This window comes from Perca flavescens, chromosome 21, assembly GCF_004354835.1.
Source record: "Perca flavescens isolate YP-PL-M2 chromosome 21, PFLA_1.0, whole genome shotgun sequence".
NCBI classification, from domain to species: Eukaryota; Metazoa; Chordata; class Actinopteri; order Perciformes; family Percidae; genus Perca; species Perca flavescens.
The window spans coordinates 4,924,623-4,944,076 of record NC_041351.1 but is presented as its reverse complement, the minus strand read 5'-3'; the positions used below and the strand labels follow the sequence as shown (position 1 = coordinate 4,944,076).

General features: G+C 41.3%; 1 protein-coding gene across 2 annotated transcripts; it reads left to right on the top strand.

Moving 5' to 3' along the window:
* The first annotated feature begins 1,664 nt into the window (after window positions 1–1,664).
* On the top strand, window positions 1,665–18,977 carry map3k14b (mitogen-activated protein kinase kinase kinase 14b). 2 transcript variants are annotated; one of them, XM_028567336.1, is made up of 15 exons: window positions 1,665–1,790; window positions 3,965–4,244; window positions 5,643–5,718; window positions 5,963–6,770; window positions 9,193–9,327; window positions 9,481–9,610; window positions 10,635–10,763; window positions 13,038–13,142; window positions 14,235–14,398; window positions 14,502–14,652; window positions 15,467–16,033; window positions 16,499–16,605; window positions 16,694–16,814; window positions 16,894–16,994; window positions 18,197–18,977. In XM_028567336.1, exons 2-15 carry the CDS (start codon window positions 3,977–3,979, stop codon window positions 18,359–18,361), a joined length of 3,027 nt encoding a protein of 1,008 aa, XP_028423137.1. In that variant the 5' UTR covers window positions 1,665–1,790; window positions 3,965–3,976; the 3' UTR covers window positions 18,362–18,977. The 2 variants fall into 2 exon arrangements, with proteins under 2 accessions (XP_028423137.1, XP_028423138.1); XM_028567337.1 differs by lacking the exons at window positions 16,499–16,605; window positions 16,694–16,814; window positions 16,894–16,994 and having other exon boundaries at window positions 18,197–18,340.
* Window positions 18,978–19,454: the final 477 nt, after the last annotated feature.

Sequence of the window (19,454 nt, the reverse complement as noted above, 5' to 3'; positions counted from 1 at the left end):
TCCAAAAAACAAGTGCCTGCTCAAATCCTTAGTCTGGTTCAACAAAAGTACATTTAATGCCTGATGTCAGGTGGATGTGTGCTTCTTCTGCTCTCTGTGCAGCATTAACAAACTTTGAGCTAGCGAGCTACACGCTGAAAATGAACGAGGAAATGATTGTAATAATTGACAAAGAATGTGTTTAGGGTGTTTCCTCTCTAACTGGGACGTTTTGGGACCGATTGCTGTGGATGAAGTACACCCGGAGATACACTGGTAAGAGCTAAAGGCAGTCGGACTGATCAGCCTCCCCGAGTTCGTCTAAAAAGTGCCTCGTATCACACCGGAGTGACGCCGACTTGAGCGTACGTTCTGCGCGTGCGAGAGACGTAATACGTCCCCATAACTGTAGGTGGCGCTAATCTGTATTGTCGCCCAAAAAATGAAAACTGGCAGTTTATTGGACGAACTCTCACGTGGGTCCGGCTTCTCCATGACCATAATGGTGGCTCGTTCGGAATACGATTAAGGGAGAAATTGGCAGTTAGCATTAGGCTAACTGAAATAAAACCATGCCAGTCTCTAGGTATGGTGAAGGGTATGTGATGTGGGGGGGCTATTTTAATTCCAAAGGCCAAGGGAACTTTATCAGGATGCATAGTATCCTGGATCCATGAAATAACTGGCCTTTAAAAATAAACATCTGCCTGTCTCTATGGGAATTTAACATAGGGGTGGACTCACTTATGCCCCCTGTATTTTAAGGAAGAACATTTATTTATTTACGATACATTATTCATTCACAAGGACAATTGGTGTCCTTAAAGGTTGGATTTTTCCTATTTTTTTTAATTAAGGCATTAAGATCAATTTCCAAAAGATGATTTTTTTTATTCCTCTTTTTAGTCAACTTTACCATGGGTGTCCTAATTTTTTCACATGACTGTATATAGCACATTTCAGCAAGATGGTAATTCAAAGTGGAGCTGCAAAGATGAATCGATTAGTTGTCAATTATATCAATTGTTTGCGTCATTTTTTTATGAAAAAAAGTCTAAATCCATTGATTGCAGCTTGTTGAATGAGAATATGTTCTAGTTTCTTCTCTCCTCTGTGACAGTAAACTGAATATCTTTGAGTTGTGGATAAAACGAGACATTTGAGGACGACATCTTGGGCTTTTTGGGAAACACTGATCCACATTTTAAACCATTTTCTGACATTTTATAAACCAAACAAACTAATTGATTCATCGGGAAAATAATCGTCAGGCAATGAAAATAATTGTTAGTTGCAGCCCTGATTCAAAGTGCTTTCACATAAAACATTAAAGAGCAGTTAAAACAATTAAAAATTGACGAGATTATAAAAACTTAGATGGAATAAGACCGGTATGAAGTAAAGGAATAAAAGTTACAGTGCAATGTAAGAAATGAATGAAGATCCAAAGTGTCACAGAGGGCATCTAGGGAATCCATCCGGAGTGTGTGTGGGTGGTGGGTGTGTTGGGTGTGTTGGGTGTGTTGGGTGTTTTGGGGGGGGTTGGTGGGTGTGTGTGTTGGGGCCGGGGTGACTGAGGTGTTAGAGCTCGTAACTCACACACATGGTCGACCAATCAGCAGAGCCTGTGGGGGCAGAAAGCCGGTAGGTTCCACTTGGACATTAACACGCAGCAGGACGAGCAGAGAGACAGATACCAGACAGACAGTCAGGAAACCATTCTCCGTGTTATTCTTCTCTTTCTACAGCCGAGGGATCTCACCTGAACCCGAGACCCGGTGAAGAGGAGGCACTGATCCGCACTTTCTGAGGTAATGTGCTCTGCTGGTGCCCAGTTTCACCCGGCTGGAAACTTTAAACCACAGCGTCAAGGCCGACTTTTGTTCTGTCGGAGGTGTTCTCGCTCTCAGGTCACGGGGGTGGGAAGCACTGGAGCCGACAGGAAGTGTAGTTAGTGGTGCACCATGGGAAGAGTATTTGGGATCAATGATCTTTCATGTCCTGGAAGATTGAGGGAGTCTTAAAAAGTCACTTTAGTACCAGGAAGTTTAAATGATAGTTTATTGTCACTTTAACTTCTAATGTTTGTCTCCAAGTGCTCGTGTACAATTCGGTTGTTTTATTCTATTCCTATTTTAGTTTTATATATCTTTTATTTATATATTTTACTTTCTTTTTTTACTGTATCTCTGTCAGTGTGCTGCTGCAACACCTGAAAGGTTTTACTTATCTTTGTGTTATCTTAGTCTAAGTCCTTGTCCCGTCTTAGTCTTTGTCTTTATCCTTATCTTAAGGTCTTTGTCTTATCTTATATTTGTGTTATCTTGGTCCTTGTCTTATCTTTTATCCTGATCGTATCTTGTCTTACCTTTATCTTATCTTTGTCTTAGTCCTTGCCTTATTTTAGTCTTTGTCTTATCGTAACTTAGTCTTTGTCTTATCTTAATCTTATCTTTTATTTCATCTTATCTTAGTCTTTGTCTTAGTTGAAGTCTTTGTCTTATCTTGAACTTCTCTGAGTTTCTGTACTTTGGGAATGTTGCTCAGGTGATCTTTTTATTTTACCTGTCCTCAACACCTTTTTTTAGACAGCAGCTCTGTAAACTTCACAATACTAGAGTAGTTTTAGTTTTAGGTCAAAGTAAACACGTGTTTATTTCCTTGTTTTCAAATGTTGACGTCCTTACATTGTCAAACAAAAGTTCTTCAGATAGCTCTGTAGGACTTCAGGTGTGTGTGTGTGTGTGTGTGTGTGTGTGTGTGTGTGTGTGTGTGTGTGTGTGTGTGTGTGTGTGTGTGTGTGTGTGTGTGTGTGTGTGTGTGTTCGCTGTCAACATGGCGAGTGTTTGAGGAAGAGAGACTTGGACAGCTGGCCCGGCGCAGTGGAAGGCATGCGGCTGCTTCCCTGGGTGCCAAATCTCTGCATGCTATTTATACTGACCTTGCCAGGATCGCTGGTGGTGTCTGTTCATTCACGCCCGGCCACGAACACTCAAATGATTGGCAATTACAAATCAGCTGTTTCTGTTATTTTTGATTTGACATGAGGTGTTTTTGTATTACGAGGGCTTTTCTTCTTGTCAAAAAATTAGTGTGGAAAAGCCTCTTATATGAACGTCACTTAAAATCTACTGACAACCACAGTTAAAATAATATTCTCTCTGTGTGTGTTGCTGCCTCTTATAGTTTATAATTGATCAACATAATTAGAGGTGCATGTTTCTGGCTGATAGCGTCTTTGTTTTTTAGCCACGCTAGCGTTGGTCGGTAGGTCCATCACATTGCTCCAGAGTTAAATATCTCCACAATTATTGGATGAATCAACATTCAGTTTCGTACAGATATTCATGGGCTCCAGAGGATGAACACTAATGATTTTGGTGATCCTCTGACTTTTCATCTAGTGCCACCTGCTGGTCAAAATTTACACTTAAACTCCAAGTGAAATATCTCAACATCTACTTAATGGATTGGCAACAGATTTGGTGCAGACATTCATGGTTCTACGGTGATGATCCTTATGACGTTAATGATCCTCTGAGTTATCATCTAGCACCAACATTAGGTTCAAAATGTCACATATAGACAGACGGACAGATGGATATACATACATACATACATACATACATACCATACCATACGTACATACATATATACATACCGTACGTACGTACATACATACATACATACATACAGACGTACATACATACATGCAAACATACATACATACATACATACATAAAAACACATACGTATATATACACACATATACTGGCTAATGAAGTAGACTTGCTGACTCCCTTTTTCCATCTCTTAATTCTTTGTAGAGCTTGTCGAATTGTTGATGAAACAAATTCATGCTTCACAGTGTCTTTTTGTTATTGGTTATCTTTCTGTCTTTGGCTTAGATTTCCATGTTCAGAGGGTTTAAACATCCCCAGACAACATCTAAATACTGACATGTTTTGTTCATCCTCTTTCCCAGTTCCTACAGCAGATGCACAGCAACGGAGAAATGGCCATACCCCGGATGTTCAACTCCAACACGTCGTTTGTCATCGTGACCGGAGGATCTGAACTCTCGTTTCTTGGCAAAGAGGACAACAACGGCCAAAGACGTGAGGAGGAGAAGGACTCGCTGGTCCAAGCCATCGCCCCTCATCTGAGTCGGGTGATGCAGCTCGGCACCGCCAAACACGTGGCCACTGAGGGGAAGGAAGTGACGGATGAGGATCCCTGTGTTTCCATCGTCGCGCAGGCCGAGAGTACGTGGATCAATGAATGAAGCATGGGAATGACCACAAAGAGGCCTAAATTATTATTGGGGAAACAGGCTTAGTTTTCACTGGTGCTATCTGTGATGAACAAGTGTAATCATGATGGATTTTTAGGGGGATTCGGGTAAAAACCTCTACTCGATTGGCATGTCTTTTCTCCTGGATGAAAAAAATATTGCACAGTGTTTGATTAGTTTGAGTGCACTGAAACTTTCCCACATCAAACGGTGATAAAGAAGTGAATAAAAGTGGGCATGAGGTGCATTATGGCACATAGTCTAGGTATTTCTATCTTAATTTATCCAGAGGCTTAAAGTCAGGACATCTCAGCTTCTGCTGCTTCAATTTAAAATACTAATTTGGGCTTTTATGTGGTTGTAAGCAAGTGATTTTAGTAAAACAACATTTAAAGCACTGATGTATGTTAAAGGAGTGTTTCAACATTTTTGGAAAATACGCATATTTGACGTAATACGTCTCCATAACAGCAGGCGGCGCTAATCTGCATTGTCACCCAAAAAATGAAAACCGGCAGCTGATTGGACAAACGCGTCACGTGGGTCTGGCTGCTCCCGGATTTGAACAAACCAAACAGACTCGAGTCACTGACCTCGCCAGACTGTCCGACGGCAGATAATCGGGTTGGTGTGTCAGCGCCTTTACTGTGTATTGATAAATCCATGACACTGACCATCCGTCTGCTGAAGTAGCAGACAGATTTGTAAACTATCCATCCCACCCCGTTAAAAATGAACTAGTCTACATCGCTGACGTTTCATTTCCAGGATTGTTCAGGTGCTGTAAATCCCGCCAGATATCCCACATTACGGCCGGATGACCGTTACCTTCCTCTTTCTTTGTGTTGGCGTTCTAACCTTTGGTGGATTTGTGAGGACTGTGGTTAACTGCTCCTCAGATCTCTGCAGGGTAAATCCAGACAGCTAGCTAGACTATCTGTCCAATCTGAGTTTTCTTTCGCACGACTAAAACTACTTTTGAACGTACACACGTTCCACCGAAACAAGTTCCTTCCCGAGGCTATTTTGCAGAGGCACCAGGGCTCCATCCGGCACTTAGCACCGCCCAAGACGATTGTGATTGGTTTAAAGAAATGCCAATAAACCAGAGCACATTTTTCTCCCATCCCAGAATGCTGTGTGGAGTAGCCAGACCTTCCTCCGCGGCGCTGTGGAGGAAGGTCTGGCAATGCTAGACTAAAAATGTACAAATTACCTACTTGTCATTTCCCAAAATGTTGCACTTTTGCTTTTAAGAGCTTAAACTCATGCTTTCTCTTCACCCCTCTTTGTAGTATTTGGCTGAATGTATTATTGTTTTTGAACAGCAGTTTCTATAACATTTCAGCTAAACATTTGTCTGTCCCAGGAGAAGACTTTCAGGAGTTCAGCCCTACCAACACACAGTGCCCTTACTCAAGATCTCAGCTGCTCAAGAAGCAAAGGTACCTCACCACGTACACTCCACATCACCATCAGTATGTCTCAACAAAAGAAACACTCCAGCCGAGAGAGCACAAACATTTTTTTTATTCATTTAATGTTATGCCATCAGAATAATTTGGAAAAAGAAGCAATAATGACATAAAAGTTATTTTAAGTTTTAAGTTAAAGGGTTAGGTATTAACCCTTACACTTGCAGAGCTTTAGTTCGTACCCTGATCATGACATATAGCTGGTACTTTGCAGGTCTCTCAGCATGGAAACTTCCCTCCTGAGTGACACGGAGGACGAGGACTTCGCTGTGGCCACCCATCTCCCGCTCCACCACTTCCAGAAGAAACAATGCAGGAAAACCAGACGACAGATCCAGGAGGACGGGGAAGAACGTCCAATCATCCGGGGCCTGTGGGTGCAGGAGATTGATTGGCTGAAGTCTGCGGGCAGAGAGACGACGTCATCATCATCCGCTGAGATCATACCGCCTCCTCCTCAGTTCACTGATCGCTGCCTGGGAGACTCCAGCGTGTACGAAGGCTGTGCAGATGTGTGTGTAAGAGGATTACTACCAGTAGATACAGACGACACTTCCAGCTCGGACCCCGGAGGAGGCTCGGACTCTGATTGCGGCCTGGAGCAGGACTCTGAGTCTATTTGCACTCACGAAAGTGAGTCGGACTCGTCCTGCGGCGCAGAGGACGACACACAAACACCAGCAAGTTTTGGAGTTGAAGCCAGAATGTCAAGTTTAACCTTTGACCTGATGCAGGTGTCTGGTTTTACCTCCAACTGTCATGCTGAGTGGGATTTTGACTCTACAGGGTGTGTTCAAAGCCTGCTGGGAAATTCAGACACCACAAGCGCTGTGAATACATTCCAGTGTGCCTTTAGTTTCGATGACGTGAGTGATATTGACACTGTTTTGGACGGCCTAAGAGGCAGAGTGACACGGCTGCCAAAGCTCTTTGTTTCACCTTTCTTTAGAGATTTGATCAAACAGACTCTGAACGCCTGGAAGACCACAACATCTGTCAACGAAGGACTCATATTTCATCATGTAAGACTTTTACATCCACTTTATTTACACTGTCTGATGTGAAAATGAATCCCATTATAAGCTACGAGTTCAACGTTTCAACCATGCATTTTTATCAATACCACAGTCGGTGAAGTCACAGCAGGAAATACAAGTATTCAGAGTTTTATTTTGAAGGGGTTTAGTACTACTACACTTCCATAGTTCTTCTGGGACTCAAGAGACACAAATTAAAAGAAGAAACTGGTCAAAAAAGAAGCAGCAGAAGCCGAGATGTCGTCACTTTTAGTCCCTAATATGGGTCAAGCTCAAATAATGCTGCATCCTACATTTCCCATAATGCAACCAATAGCATCAAATAAATGTGGAGTAAAAAGTGGAATATTTCCCATCTAAAATGCAGTGGAGTTGGGTATAAAGTAGCATTCATTTGAAGCTTTGTTGACCATAAAATCTATAAACCTGGTTCATAAAATGGGTTTTTTCTGTCAGATTAACCTTTTCTGGCCACTTGTTGGCAGCAAAACAAGCTCAAAACACAGCTTCTGACATATTATCAGTTTTTAAAGAAGTTATGATGGTGATGTTAGCAAATAGTTCCATATTTACACATCCAGTAGACATGTAGCAACATAAGCATCCATGTGGCAGCCCTGTCTCCTGTAAATTACCTTTACAACAAGTCAACTAATCGTCTAAGAATTCTTTAGTCGATTTGTCATTTTTTTTAATACTTTTTCATGTTGAATAACTTATTTCCAAAAAACTTCTGAGCTCATCTCTGGTGAACACAAGACTTAAAGCTTTAGTGCGGGGCAACAGAAACTATGCACTATAGCTTTAAAGTGGTGCTTTTGCACGATTCTTTGTGGGGAATCGTGTTCTGTCGTTGAATCAACTAATCGATTTGTCGACCAAATCATAAATATCAACAATTCACAGTGACTACAGCGTTATTAAACATATTCATGGTTGTGTTTAGGCACTCACAGCACTTGGTTGAGCTTAGGGAAACATTGTGGTCTTGAGTCAGCAGTGACATGAATCACTGTCACCAAAACCCCCATCTTTCCCTAATCTAACCCTGGTCTTGCTGCGCCTTGTGTGCCCACCACCCATCCCGATCACCTCACTGTTATTACGCTCAATGAATAAATGTAGCACTTCATTCACTCAAAAAATCGTTACCCGTGACCATAATCCAGCCAGCGATCATTTCTATCAGCACAATGTAATTGGGAAAACAGTTTAGTCTTATATAAACGTATTTTCTTTTAGGAGACAGGGTTGCATGTGGAGTTGTATTCCAACTGTCAAATTTAATTTGGATATTCTTTCTCTTTTAGCTCTGTGTTTGGTCTCCATTAGTCTCAAATTGCTAGACCTTCCTCCACAGCGCCGCGGAGGAAGGTCTGGCTACTCCACACAGTATTCCTGGATGGGAGAAAAATGTGCTCTGGTTTATTGGCATTTCTTTAAACCAATCACAATCGTCAAATTTCTTTTGTATTTTTGAATGTACATTTATGAATATATTGAGTTTATTTATAGGCAATCAACTTGTAACCTCAGCCTATTTAATTTTTTGTAAATACCAATAAAAAATGATCACAAAACATAATAAATAGATCTCCGTTAGATAAATATTACAAAACAGAGAAAGAGGAAGGTAACGGACATCCTGCCGAAAAGACACCTGAGTAATCCTGGAAGTGGAACGTCGAGGATATATACTACTGGCTCTTACCCACTGCTACTACCAGCTCAGCTCGGATCGGCTCGGCTCGACCGCGGTGCCCCGTGCTCCTTTTTCCATTGCAGATTTAGCACGGGGGGGAAAAAGCTTTACATTTTCCTAAAGCGTAATGCTTTTGTGTTGTTTAACAAACTGAGTGACTTGAGTAAAGAAAGTGTGTTTTCCTTTGACTACACACAGGAAACACCTGCTGTGACATCACTGATTGGGGTGTGGCCAAAGTGCACCAGGCTTTCTGATTGTGTTGATTTACCCTTTAGCTTCTCAGCCCCAATTTACACTGTCGACGTGTACTTTAATCATAGAAATAAGTATGTATAACTAGAGAATGCAATTTGTGAAGAAATTGCAGTGTGAATGCTGTATGTTGAAAGGCTGACGATACACTGAATGTGTGAAATAGGTGAAACCTTTTGAAGTGAATTTGTGTCAAATTAGAAAATTCCGTCCATTTACTTGAATGGGGAAAACTTCCCCGAAAAAGTTAAATATTTCAGAGATTTTGTAAGTTATGGAAATGTTGTGTAGAAGAAAGAACATCCTAATCGTGCCGAACGTTTTGATGATTGAATGAAGTTTCTATGTCGAAAAATGTGGAAGGAATTAATGTGCAAAAAAAGGGTACAGAAAAATAATGCCTTCAGCATTCACACTAATAATATTCCTATTACATATATCATCCTTCAGCAACTTCAGCCCAGCAGTTCTCAGTACAGGGAGGGAGAGGAGTACTGCATCCTTCACAACATCCAGAACGGCTCGTACGGTGATGTCTTCTGCGTCCGGGACAAAAGGACTGGATTCCAGTGTGCTGCCAAGAGGGTAAGCCAAGAAAGAAAGAGTGAGTCACTTAAAACCATAAACAGCCAGATATGCACCACCCAAAGTCTCCGGCTCCATCGACACCGAAACACAATGATTGAGTTAAAAATGATTGAAGTGTTATTCAGCACATTTTGTTTCCACTGATCTCAGATCCCACTGAGTCACTTCAGCAGCGAGGAGGTGAGCACGTGGAGCGCTCTCAACTCTCCTCGTGTTGTGGAGCTCTTTGGGGCTGTGAGGGAGGGCCTCAACATCGTGCTCTTCATGGACCTGAAGCCAGGTAAAACAGCTTCAGTCTCAATAATACAAAACACAAATACTCTACTCTTTATGCATTATAAGGGACCACTTACAGCCAGTAAATTGCAGTGTGAAAATAAAGATTTTTCCAAAATCTCTCCAGCATGTTTGGCCCAGCTTGTGAAAGAGATGCTTCAGACTCAGTAACAGTGAAGGTTACGATCGATATTGAAATGTGTCAATAAATAAGGTATCTGCTGTATTATTGTGTTGCAAAGTTGCATGTAATCAAATGACAAAATGATGCGGTGGGGCAGGAAAAAAAAGCAGTATTTCGCTTACAGAGTGTAACTTTTTCTGTGACGTTGTTTGATTTACAATTACTCTCGAACGTATCATCTGGGGTACTCGTGTTTTAGTCTATATCCACGACGTTCCACTTCCGGGATTGCTCTCGTTCTGTCGTAAATTCCACCGAATGTCCCTCTTTTCGGATGTTAACTTCTGAGGACTATGGTTAACTGCTCCTCAGATCTCTGCAGGGTAAATCCAGACAGCTAGCTAGACTATCTGTCCAATCTGAGTTTTCTGTTGCGCGAGTAAAACAACTTTTGAACGTACCCATGTTCCACTAAAACAAGTTCCTCCCAGAGGCTATTTTGCAGAGGTACCGCGGCTCCACTTGGCGCTTAGCACCGCCCAAGACGATTGTGATTGGTGTAAAGAAATGCCAATAAACCAGAGCAAGTTACTCTCCCATCCCGAAATACTGTGTGGACTCGCCAGACCCTCCTCCGTAGCGCTGTGGAGGAAGGTCTGGCACGACATTACCGTGTTCTGACGGAAGTTAGAGTAACCAGAGGGGTCAAAGGTTATATGACGCCACTGACAGGCGACTAAATCAAACGGCCCGTGTCAGAAATAAAATTACAGATTTCTCTGGGTTTGAAAATTGTTGGAAACATTTGGGATAGTGTAAGTACACAACTCAACCAAATATATAGCATAGGTACAGTCGTTTTTAGACATTTTAATGCAGAAATGTTACATATTGTACCTTTCAGCATGTTTGGCCCAGCTTGTAAAAGAGATGCACTCGCTCCCCGAGGATCTGGCCCTGCACTACCTCCATCAGTCACTGGGGGCACTAGAGCACCTGCACCACAGAAAGGTCCTTCACCTGGATGTCAAAGGTATGTTGTATTTTTATTTGTTTTGAGCACCAGATCCTTTATTCTCAAGTAAAATTTTTCAAGCTACTTGTACTTGAGTATTTTCATTTTATGCTATTTCAGTGCCAGAAACGCTTCAGATTTTTGTCCACATGACTACTTTTACTTCATAATTCAGACATTCAGCACCCCTTTATAGGCTGAAGGAAATTATCCTTTTTTTCACCGCGACGATTCAAATCAGGCTCCAAAGATTGAATCGTGAAATTGTCGACTATTCGGGGTCAGCCCTACAAGATATACAAATGAATATAATAATAATAATAATAATAATAATAATAATAATAATACTTGTACTCTACTACATTTCAGAGGCAAATATTGTATTTTGTACTCCACAGTGTTTGTTTCACAGCTTTAGTTGGGCACAGCATCATCTCATGTCAAGTCCGTTCAATTTGTGTGGTTCAATGTCACGAGAGTTGAGGGAAATTCATGCTGTCTCCTTTTTGTTCCAGTAATTATATTATAGCTAAAAAAACTAGACCTGAAATGATTAACATTCATTTTTATAATTTTTTTAATAGTTTTTAACCTGGCAATATAGTTTCAATTTAGTTTCAGTTTTTCTTAAAGCTATAGTGTGCTACTTTTCTATATTAATTAACGTCCGTTCCATTTAGGCCATTGTCAAATGAGTTGCTACAAAGCTAATTAAGCCTATTAGCTCCACACAACTCTTCTTCTGATGACTCCATCATGTTGTTTTTAAAGGTCCCATGGCATGAAAATTTCACTTCATGAGGTTTGTTCAACATTAATATGCATTCCCCCAGCCTGCCTATGGTCCCCCGGTGGCTAGAAATGGTGATAGGTGTAAACCGAGCCCTGGGTATCCTGCTCTGCCTTTGAGACAATGAAAGCTCAGATGGGCCAATCAGGAATCTTCTCCTTATGAGGTCATAAGGAGCAAGGTTACCTCCCCTTTCTCTGCTTTGCCCACCCAGAGAATTTGGGCCACCCATGAGAGAGAGACATCATGGCTTTCAAACGAGCAAAGTGGCAGTTGGTCAATTTGGTTTATTTTGAGTTTTAGTTTACTCAAAAATGTTGTTAGCTTCAGCTAACGAGGGATATTCGGATATATGCGAGCAGGAGGAAGGATTACTCGGGACAAGAGTATAACATTTATCTTCCTTTACTGTGGAGGATGGCAATATTTGTACAGTCTGTATAACGCTCAAACCCTGGTGTAGACAAACTTTTTGGGTCCACACCAAAGCCAGCGAGCAATCACAACAACATGTTGTACAAAATGGAACTAGTAATTTAGTAACTTGTACTACCAGTACTTAGAGCTGGGCAATATATCAATATTATATCAATATCGTGATATGAGACTAGAAATCATCTTAGATTTTGGATATCGTAATATCGTGATATAACATAAGTGTTGTCTTTTCCTGGTTTTAAAGGCTGCATTACAGTAAAGTGATGTCATTTTCTGAACTTACCAGACTGTTGTAACTGTTCTATTATTTGCCTTTACCCACTTAGTCATTATATCCACATTACTGATGATTATTTATCAAAAATCTCATTGTGTAAATATTTTGTGAAAGCACCAATAGTCAACACTACAATATCGTTGCGGTATCGATATCGAGGTATTTGGTCAAAAAAAATCGTGATATTTGATTTTCTGCTGGTTTTCATTTACTATAATAGCTCTGCTGTGTACTTGCAGTCTTTGGACAGGGCTCTTTATGTTGTTGATATGTGTACATTTAGATTCAGCTTGTTTAGTTTGTTGTGAGGCCCTGCAAGTAGATTGGATTTTGATATAATCAGCAGTACTTACAGGGAGGGAGGGAGGGAGGGAGTCCAGTAAAGCCTCTAGCTGCTGTTTCTACTGTCAGATCGTATCCCCCGTGTTAGTACCTAATCCTAAACTGACACCTCACCCCTAAACCCTCAGTAATCCCTACTGAGAGGATTGAAGAGGAAGGGGCTTGCTCAAATCGTCTCCCTCTGTTTCCCCTCTATGTTCACTCAGCCAACAAACATCAAGTTAACCATTCTCATTATATCAGATCGTCATGAAGGGGTGGAAAAAATGCTTTAAAAAAAAGAAAGAGGTTACCTTGTGCTACCTCCAGACAGCTTTGGCCCCCTGTGAACCCATCACTCTGACAGGCTCTGACAGCCTCCTGATTTCTCACTCAACTGTTTCATAATGAGCACCAAATGAAAACAAGCTGTCCCAATGAATCCTCTGTGTTGATTTTATTCCAGTTGACAATGTGCTGCTGTCTGCAGACTGCAGAGACACATTCCTCTGTGACTTTGGTCTCTCAGAGACTTTAGATGACAACGGATGGAGCACCAAAGCATTCAGGGGTGAGTAAAGTCTAAAAAGTCAACAAAAAAGTGTGACAAAATTTACATTTAAACACAAATATTCACGTGATATTGATCACATTATTGGATTTGGTTGCACAAATGAACTTTAAATAGATCAGCAATTTCCTTCTGGATAAATAAAGATGTATCTTATCTTAAAAGAGGACAAAGGGTTACTTAAAAATTTATAAATTTACCATTCATCAAATATAACTACAATTCAACTTTTTTTACAGGGAGAAATAAAAAGGTTGTGATTTAAAAAGTCGTTAATCCTTGAAACGTTGTTATATTTGTTTTTTGCCTCATTGTCAGTCTGACTGGTGGGTTTTGTGTTGTCTGGTTCCTTCGCGAGTCCATGATGATTAGCCATGTCAACATGTATATAAACCACAAGAGTACCATTATCAAGGCAAGGTCATTAAGAAGTAAAAGACTGAGAGGTTGAAATGAATTCACTGTTCACTCTGGAGACGGGTTGGTTGTCTCCAGAGTGTCATTTGAGAACAAATTAACAGCAATGGGAGAATAGGAGTGATCCCAGGGGCATTGATAGAAGAGAAGTAGGAAATAAATAAGTTCCACCTCGTCTTAAATGTATCTCCCTTCCATCTCTCAGATAGCTTGTATTTTTGAGATGGATGCAGCTCATCAAGTCACATACCCAGTTGATCTGAGTAGGTGGTTAACTTGATTTCATATTGAGGAGAATCAACCGTCTAGCTATTAAAGTACAGAAGGCATGCAACCCCTTAAGTCAAGTCAAGGCAACTTTATTCTCAATTCTGCAATATGTGCCAGACATACAGTGGAATCGAAAATAAGTTGCTCTCCGACCATCGTCTTTCCGACCACCATATGAAGATTTGACAACTTTTTAGTTTTTGGGGAGAGGCCAAAAAGTGCAACAAGTGGTAAGGGTTAATGACTGAGCCCTGTGCCACTGACTAAGAATTAAAGATTGATTTCCAGAAAAAAAACTTGGACAGAGCCAGAACATGTGAAGCACAGAAGCTGGAGCCTGCCTGCACCTTTCACATGTAGGGTCTGGGTTAAAATGAATTCACTTACTCACTTGTTTCCATATAGGAGCTGCCTTCCCCGGCACAGAGACCCACATGGCCCCCGAAGTGGCAGGAGGGGATCAACTGAGTGCCAAGGTGGACGTGTGGAGCAGCTGCTGCATGCTGCTGCACATGCTCAACGGATGCCACCCATGGATACGCTACTACTCTCACCCACTGTGTCTCCAGGTGAGAGTCCTCTTTATCTTTATTAGAAAGTGGGATGTTTTCACCCTGAAGTGGAAAGAACTGCATTGAGGTTTTCTCACATTTCCTGTGATACGTTTGTCAGATTGTCAACGAGCCTCCTCCTCTATGGGAGGTGCCGTCCAACTGCAACAACTTCACGGCCAAAGTGTTCAGGGCTGGACTCCAGAAAAACCCGGACAGACGAGCATCGGCAAAGGAGCTCCGGAGGAAAACCACCAAGGCCCTCAGAGCAGGTTGATGTGATACATGTTTAAGAATCATCTTATAATGTAAAGATTATTTATTCTTTATTTATTGATAGAGCTCATTTCTACTTCTAAGTACCACACAACATAAAAAATTAAACTATCAAGCAATACGAGAAGAAGAAGAAGTTATGAAATATTTTACATTAAAAACAAAACATTACAAAGGACTTAACAACACAAAAGCAGAACAGGAAACCACAACGGGGCAATGAATACAGAAAACAGATATACAGGCTTAATACACACAATTGTGGTTAAATGACTAAATAAAAAAGATAAAATAAAAGTAAGCTGAATTAACTAAAAAGGACACAGACTTAGTGAAGGTTACATTAAGGTTTGTATGGACAGTTCAGTGATCTCTCACAACAAATTAAAGCATGTATATGACTTTAAGTGTCTTTTAAAAAAGTATACAGGTAGGTGGAGTCTTTGAAATGCTCTATAGTTGATAAAAAGACAACGAGATCAGTAACATGGTGATTAAAATCTTTACATCCAGATTTAATTGAAGAACATTGGTTTGCCATTCAGTTTTTGAAGTCAGGTAGACATTAGAGTGCAGCATGAAAGCTATAGCTGAGTGTCGCCAGCATAAAAATCAAAGGAGACTCCATGGCTGTAAATAATCCCCAAGAGGAAGCAAGTATAGGGGTTAACAAAAAGGGACCCAGGATTGAGCCTTGAGGCACTCCAAACCGTTTTTTTTTACTTTAGAAGATAGGTGGTTGTCTGTTTTTTAGGGAGGAAACAGTGTATCTGTATCTGCATCACTGAAGACTCTAAATTTGCTCCACAGTTGGAGGTTTGAGTCCCTGGTCTGTCAAAAGTGCCTGTGAGAAGCTGCATAATGACAAGAGCCAGAATGAAGACACCCCTTTCTCTTTGTCACCTGGAATCATCCCAACTAAACCATCAGCCACGATGTACTGGGTGAGCCCCTGGAGGACTACAGCAGTGGAAGAGGACAGCAGTGACTGGAAAGATGGGGACTCAGACCAAGCCTCTGAAGTGGAGACAGATTCCTTAACTAGGGAATGGGAGTCTCGGCCAAAATCACTGCAGGAGGATTACACTGCAGATGGAAAAGACTGGGACACCGGTTCTGATTCAGAGGTCGATATCTACATGGCAGAGGAGGAACACGTTCAGGAAAAGTGGCTGAAAAATGATAGGGACTATGAGGGGGATTGGGAAGAGGAAGGAGATGAAGAGGAGGAGGAAGGCGAGGATGGAAAGTGGGACTCGTCCATGTCTACAGAGTATCTCCGTGCTCTCCGAGGCATTTTCCCTTTGCTGCAAAAAGGCCAACAGACAAATGACAATTCATGGGGATCAGAGCCAGAGCTGGAATACCTTCGAGACGGTGAGTCAGAAGCGTCATGATGAGATGACAGCTCAGCAACTGAAATGCACTCTTCTTTAACGGTTTGTTGACTGGGTACACTTAGCCATATCATACTGGTTATTTGTAAAACTCATTCAAGTTTACTTATGTTGCGTTGTGATGTGAGGAACGAGTTCAGCAGTACATATTGATCCCTCAAACAGAAAAGGTTATCTGTCCAAAGGAGCTCCTTGCAAAGACGCGCCTTGGGTTTCTGAGCCAGATTCCCCCAAGACGAGCACCTGAGGATCCTGGTTATTTGGGCATTTATGGATACGACTAATACTAGCAAATTGAATCAAGTGGTCAATGGGTTGATTTGAAAAGTAGCCTATACTGGATTTGTAGTAAATGCACTCAAACATGAAAGAAAACAATGACTGTCATTAGTGGGAAGGAAAGCGTGTTGTTAACAGAAACTGCTGATATGTTTTCTCTCATTAGACGTAGCTATCGGCACAACCATCCCGACCCCGTCCCCTGAACCTCGAGACGATCCTCCGTCCTGTTTTAGCTGCTCGGACACATCGCAGATGGATGCCTCAGAGAAGGTGTGTGTTGATAGATGCAGGTGTATGTGTACTGTACACGGGGAAAAAATCCAAACCCTAAAAAACCAAAACGTTCTCCACCTTTAAGGACTCTGATCACTCGTCTGACGATCTGAGCTCTGGAGTCTTTTCCTCCTGCAACAGTCAGACAGACGGACACTTGGAGTGGTTGGCCTCGGCCAATCAGCCCTCCTCGTACTGCTTTGAAGGTAGGATGGCAGGGCTGTATCACTTTATACGCTGGCCGACTTCTGTTTTTGATTGTTATTCACTACTCTGACGCTCCAGGTGTTGACATCTGGATTGAGAACGTCCAGGGCGAGTGTCTGAGGATACGTGAACGTCGGCAGGTCAAAGTGGGACACGTTGCGATAGGAATTAGTGATCAGGTGAGATGGATGATTGTTTGAATGTTTGGGATGGTTTTCAGGTATCCAGCTGGTTTTTTTTTCCAAGGAAACAGTATAGCTGGGTTGGTACGCCTCCCATATCCTGACATAGGATCCCACCTCTGCTGCAGGTCTTTTTTTGTTTTTTTAAGATGATTTTTGGGGTATTTTCGGCATGAAAGGGCTGAGAGAGGGGGGAATGACAGCAAAGGGTCGCAGGTCGGAGTTGGAGTAGAACCTGGGCCCGCTGCGTCGAGGAGATAACCTCTATATATGGGCGCCCGCTCTACCAACTGAGCTATCCGGGTGCCAATGTGTGGCTAATTTTAACTACTTTAAGTTCAATCTTTAACAGTGCAAAAGCGCCAATGTTATAAAGACAATTCTGGCCAAAATTGGTTCCCAAAAAAAATTATTTTGAGAGTATTTTAACCTGTTTTTAACTCAGATGAATAAATACAACTGAAACAGAAAGTATGAGGCACGTCCCTGCACTAGATTTAAGAGAAATGAAACCTAATTTCAGAAACTAAATGATATGCACTGAAAAGCTACAGTATTTTCACTTCACAGGGAGATTTGCTGACGTTTTGAAAAAAGAAGGGACTTAATTATAGACTAAAATGACTTGAGAGTTTAAGGACAGAGGGTGTTGTATGCTGTACAGATTGTAAAACCCTCTGAGGCAGATATGTGATTTGTGATATTGGGCTTTATAAATAAATGTGACTTGACTTGATAAGAAGGGGATTTCTGCATCTGCAACCAATGCATCATATTTTAAAGGTTTATCATATGTATTGTACTGTTTACAATAAGTAACAAGTTACTACAGCAGTCAAATAAATTAAGTGAGTTAAAAGTATTTCCCTCTGACATTTAGTGGACTACAAGTATAGAGTTGCATGAAATGGAAATACTTAAGTACTTCAAAATTGCACAAACTTTAAGACAGTGTTTTAGAAAATACTGATATAATGACTTTGTGAAATATAAACATGTTTTTCTGCAAAAATGCCCCCCAAAAAATAGAAGAAGCCAAAGTTCATAAATGTTGGCAAAACACATGCAGCTACAATAGCTTTATATATAATAATCTAAAAATGATGACATTATGAATCCGACCCTTTTCAATACCTGATGCTACAGACACATTTCAGTCCACCAAAGTCCACATGAATGATCTCATGTGTCGTTAACAGATCTCAGGGAAAGCCTTCACTCTGGAGACTCTGGACAGGAAGACGGTGTCCTTTGAACAAGAGATCCAAGAGTCTTGTCTGTGGCTGCGCTGTGTTCCCGCTCCGGACCGATGTCAGCGCTGGAGGTGGAGAGTCAGAGACGGAAAGCTGGAACTTCGAGAATGAGACGGACATATTTGTTTTTATGTTTTCGTTGTTTGCACTAATTTATGCATTGATTGTTATAAAGACGTGTGGATGTGAAAATGCGTACATGTACCTGAAGATGTTGTGCTGCTGATATGACTGATTCTCCTCTGTACTATAAATATAAAGTAGGACAGCCGGTGCTTATTGGTAGGAATTTGAGATTTCAGTAAGATAGGATTTTAAAGCAGATTTTTCTATTTGTAAAGATGATTTTTCTATATTTGTATCTTGCCTTATATTATTAGATGTTTGGGGGCAAAAGAGATCGAAATTTCCTTATACCTCCTTTGTTTCAACAAGTCCTCCAAAACATATACGACGATATCGGTCATTTATTCCTCCCCTCTAGTACGAGCCACAGGAGCGTTTTCCTTCCTCATATCTAAACCAGAGAACATAACATTGTGAAACTGCACAGTTTGGTTATGTTTAGGCACAAAAACTACTCCGTTCCGTTTAGGAAAAGATTGTGGTTTGGGTTAAAATCAGACGTTACTTAAAGGTCTAATAAGTAAGACTTATACAACTACCTTTCTGTCATATTTGCTGAAACTGACCCTATGTCCCAGTAGAACTACATGAAGCAGGTCATTTAAATAAATCCAGCTCCTCTGGCACAACCTACAGCCTGTAGTGTGATTTGCAAAAATCTACTGCTCCCTGTTCAGATGCACCAATCAGGGCCAGGGGGGGTGTCTAACTGCATGTCAATCACTGCTCATGTACACGCATTCATTCTCCCTTGTGGGGGGAAGGGCTTAGGAGACTGTTTTGGGCTCTAGCAGAAAGGGGGGGGAGGGACTGAGAAGCTGTCGATGTTCAAATCTTTTGGCTAAGTCCTGGATCCTCGCAGTCCCACCTACAGCACCTTTAACTTCCATTTAAACGCGCAACGCAAAACGTGACGTTACGTAGAAAAGTTTATTCTGTAAAGTTAACCGACGAAAGACGCACCAGTGTGTCCAAAACGATGTTTGACAAAACTTAAAAAAGCGATATTACAAAATTTCATTTCAGACGTTTATTAACTATATTAATCATATATAACCCTAAATACTTTGGTCAAGTC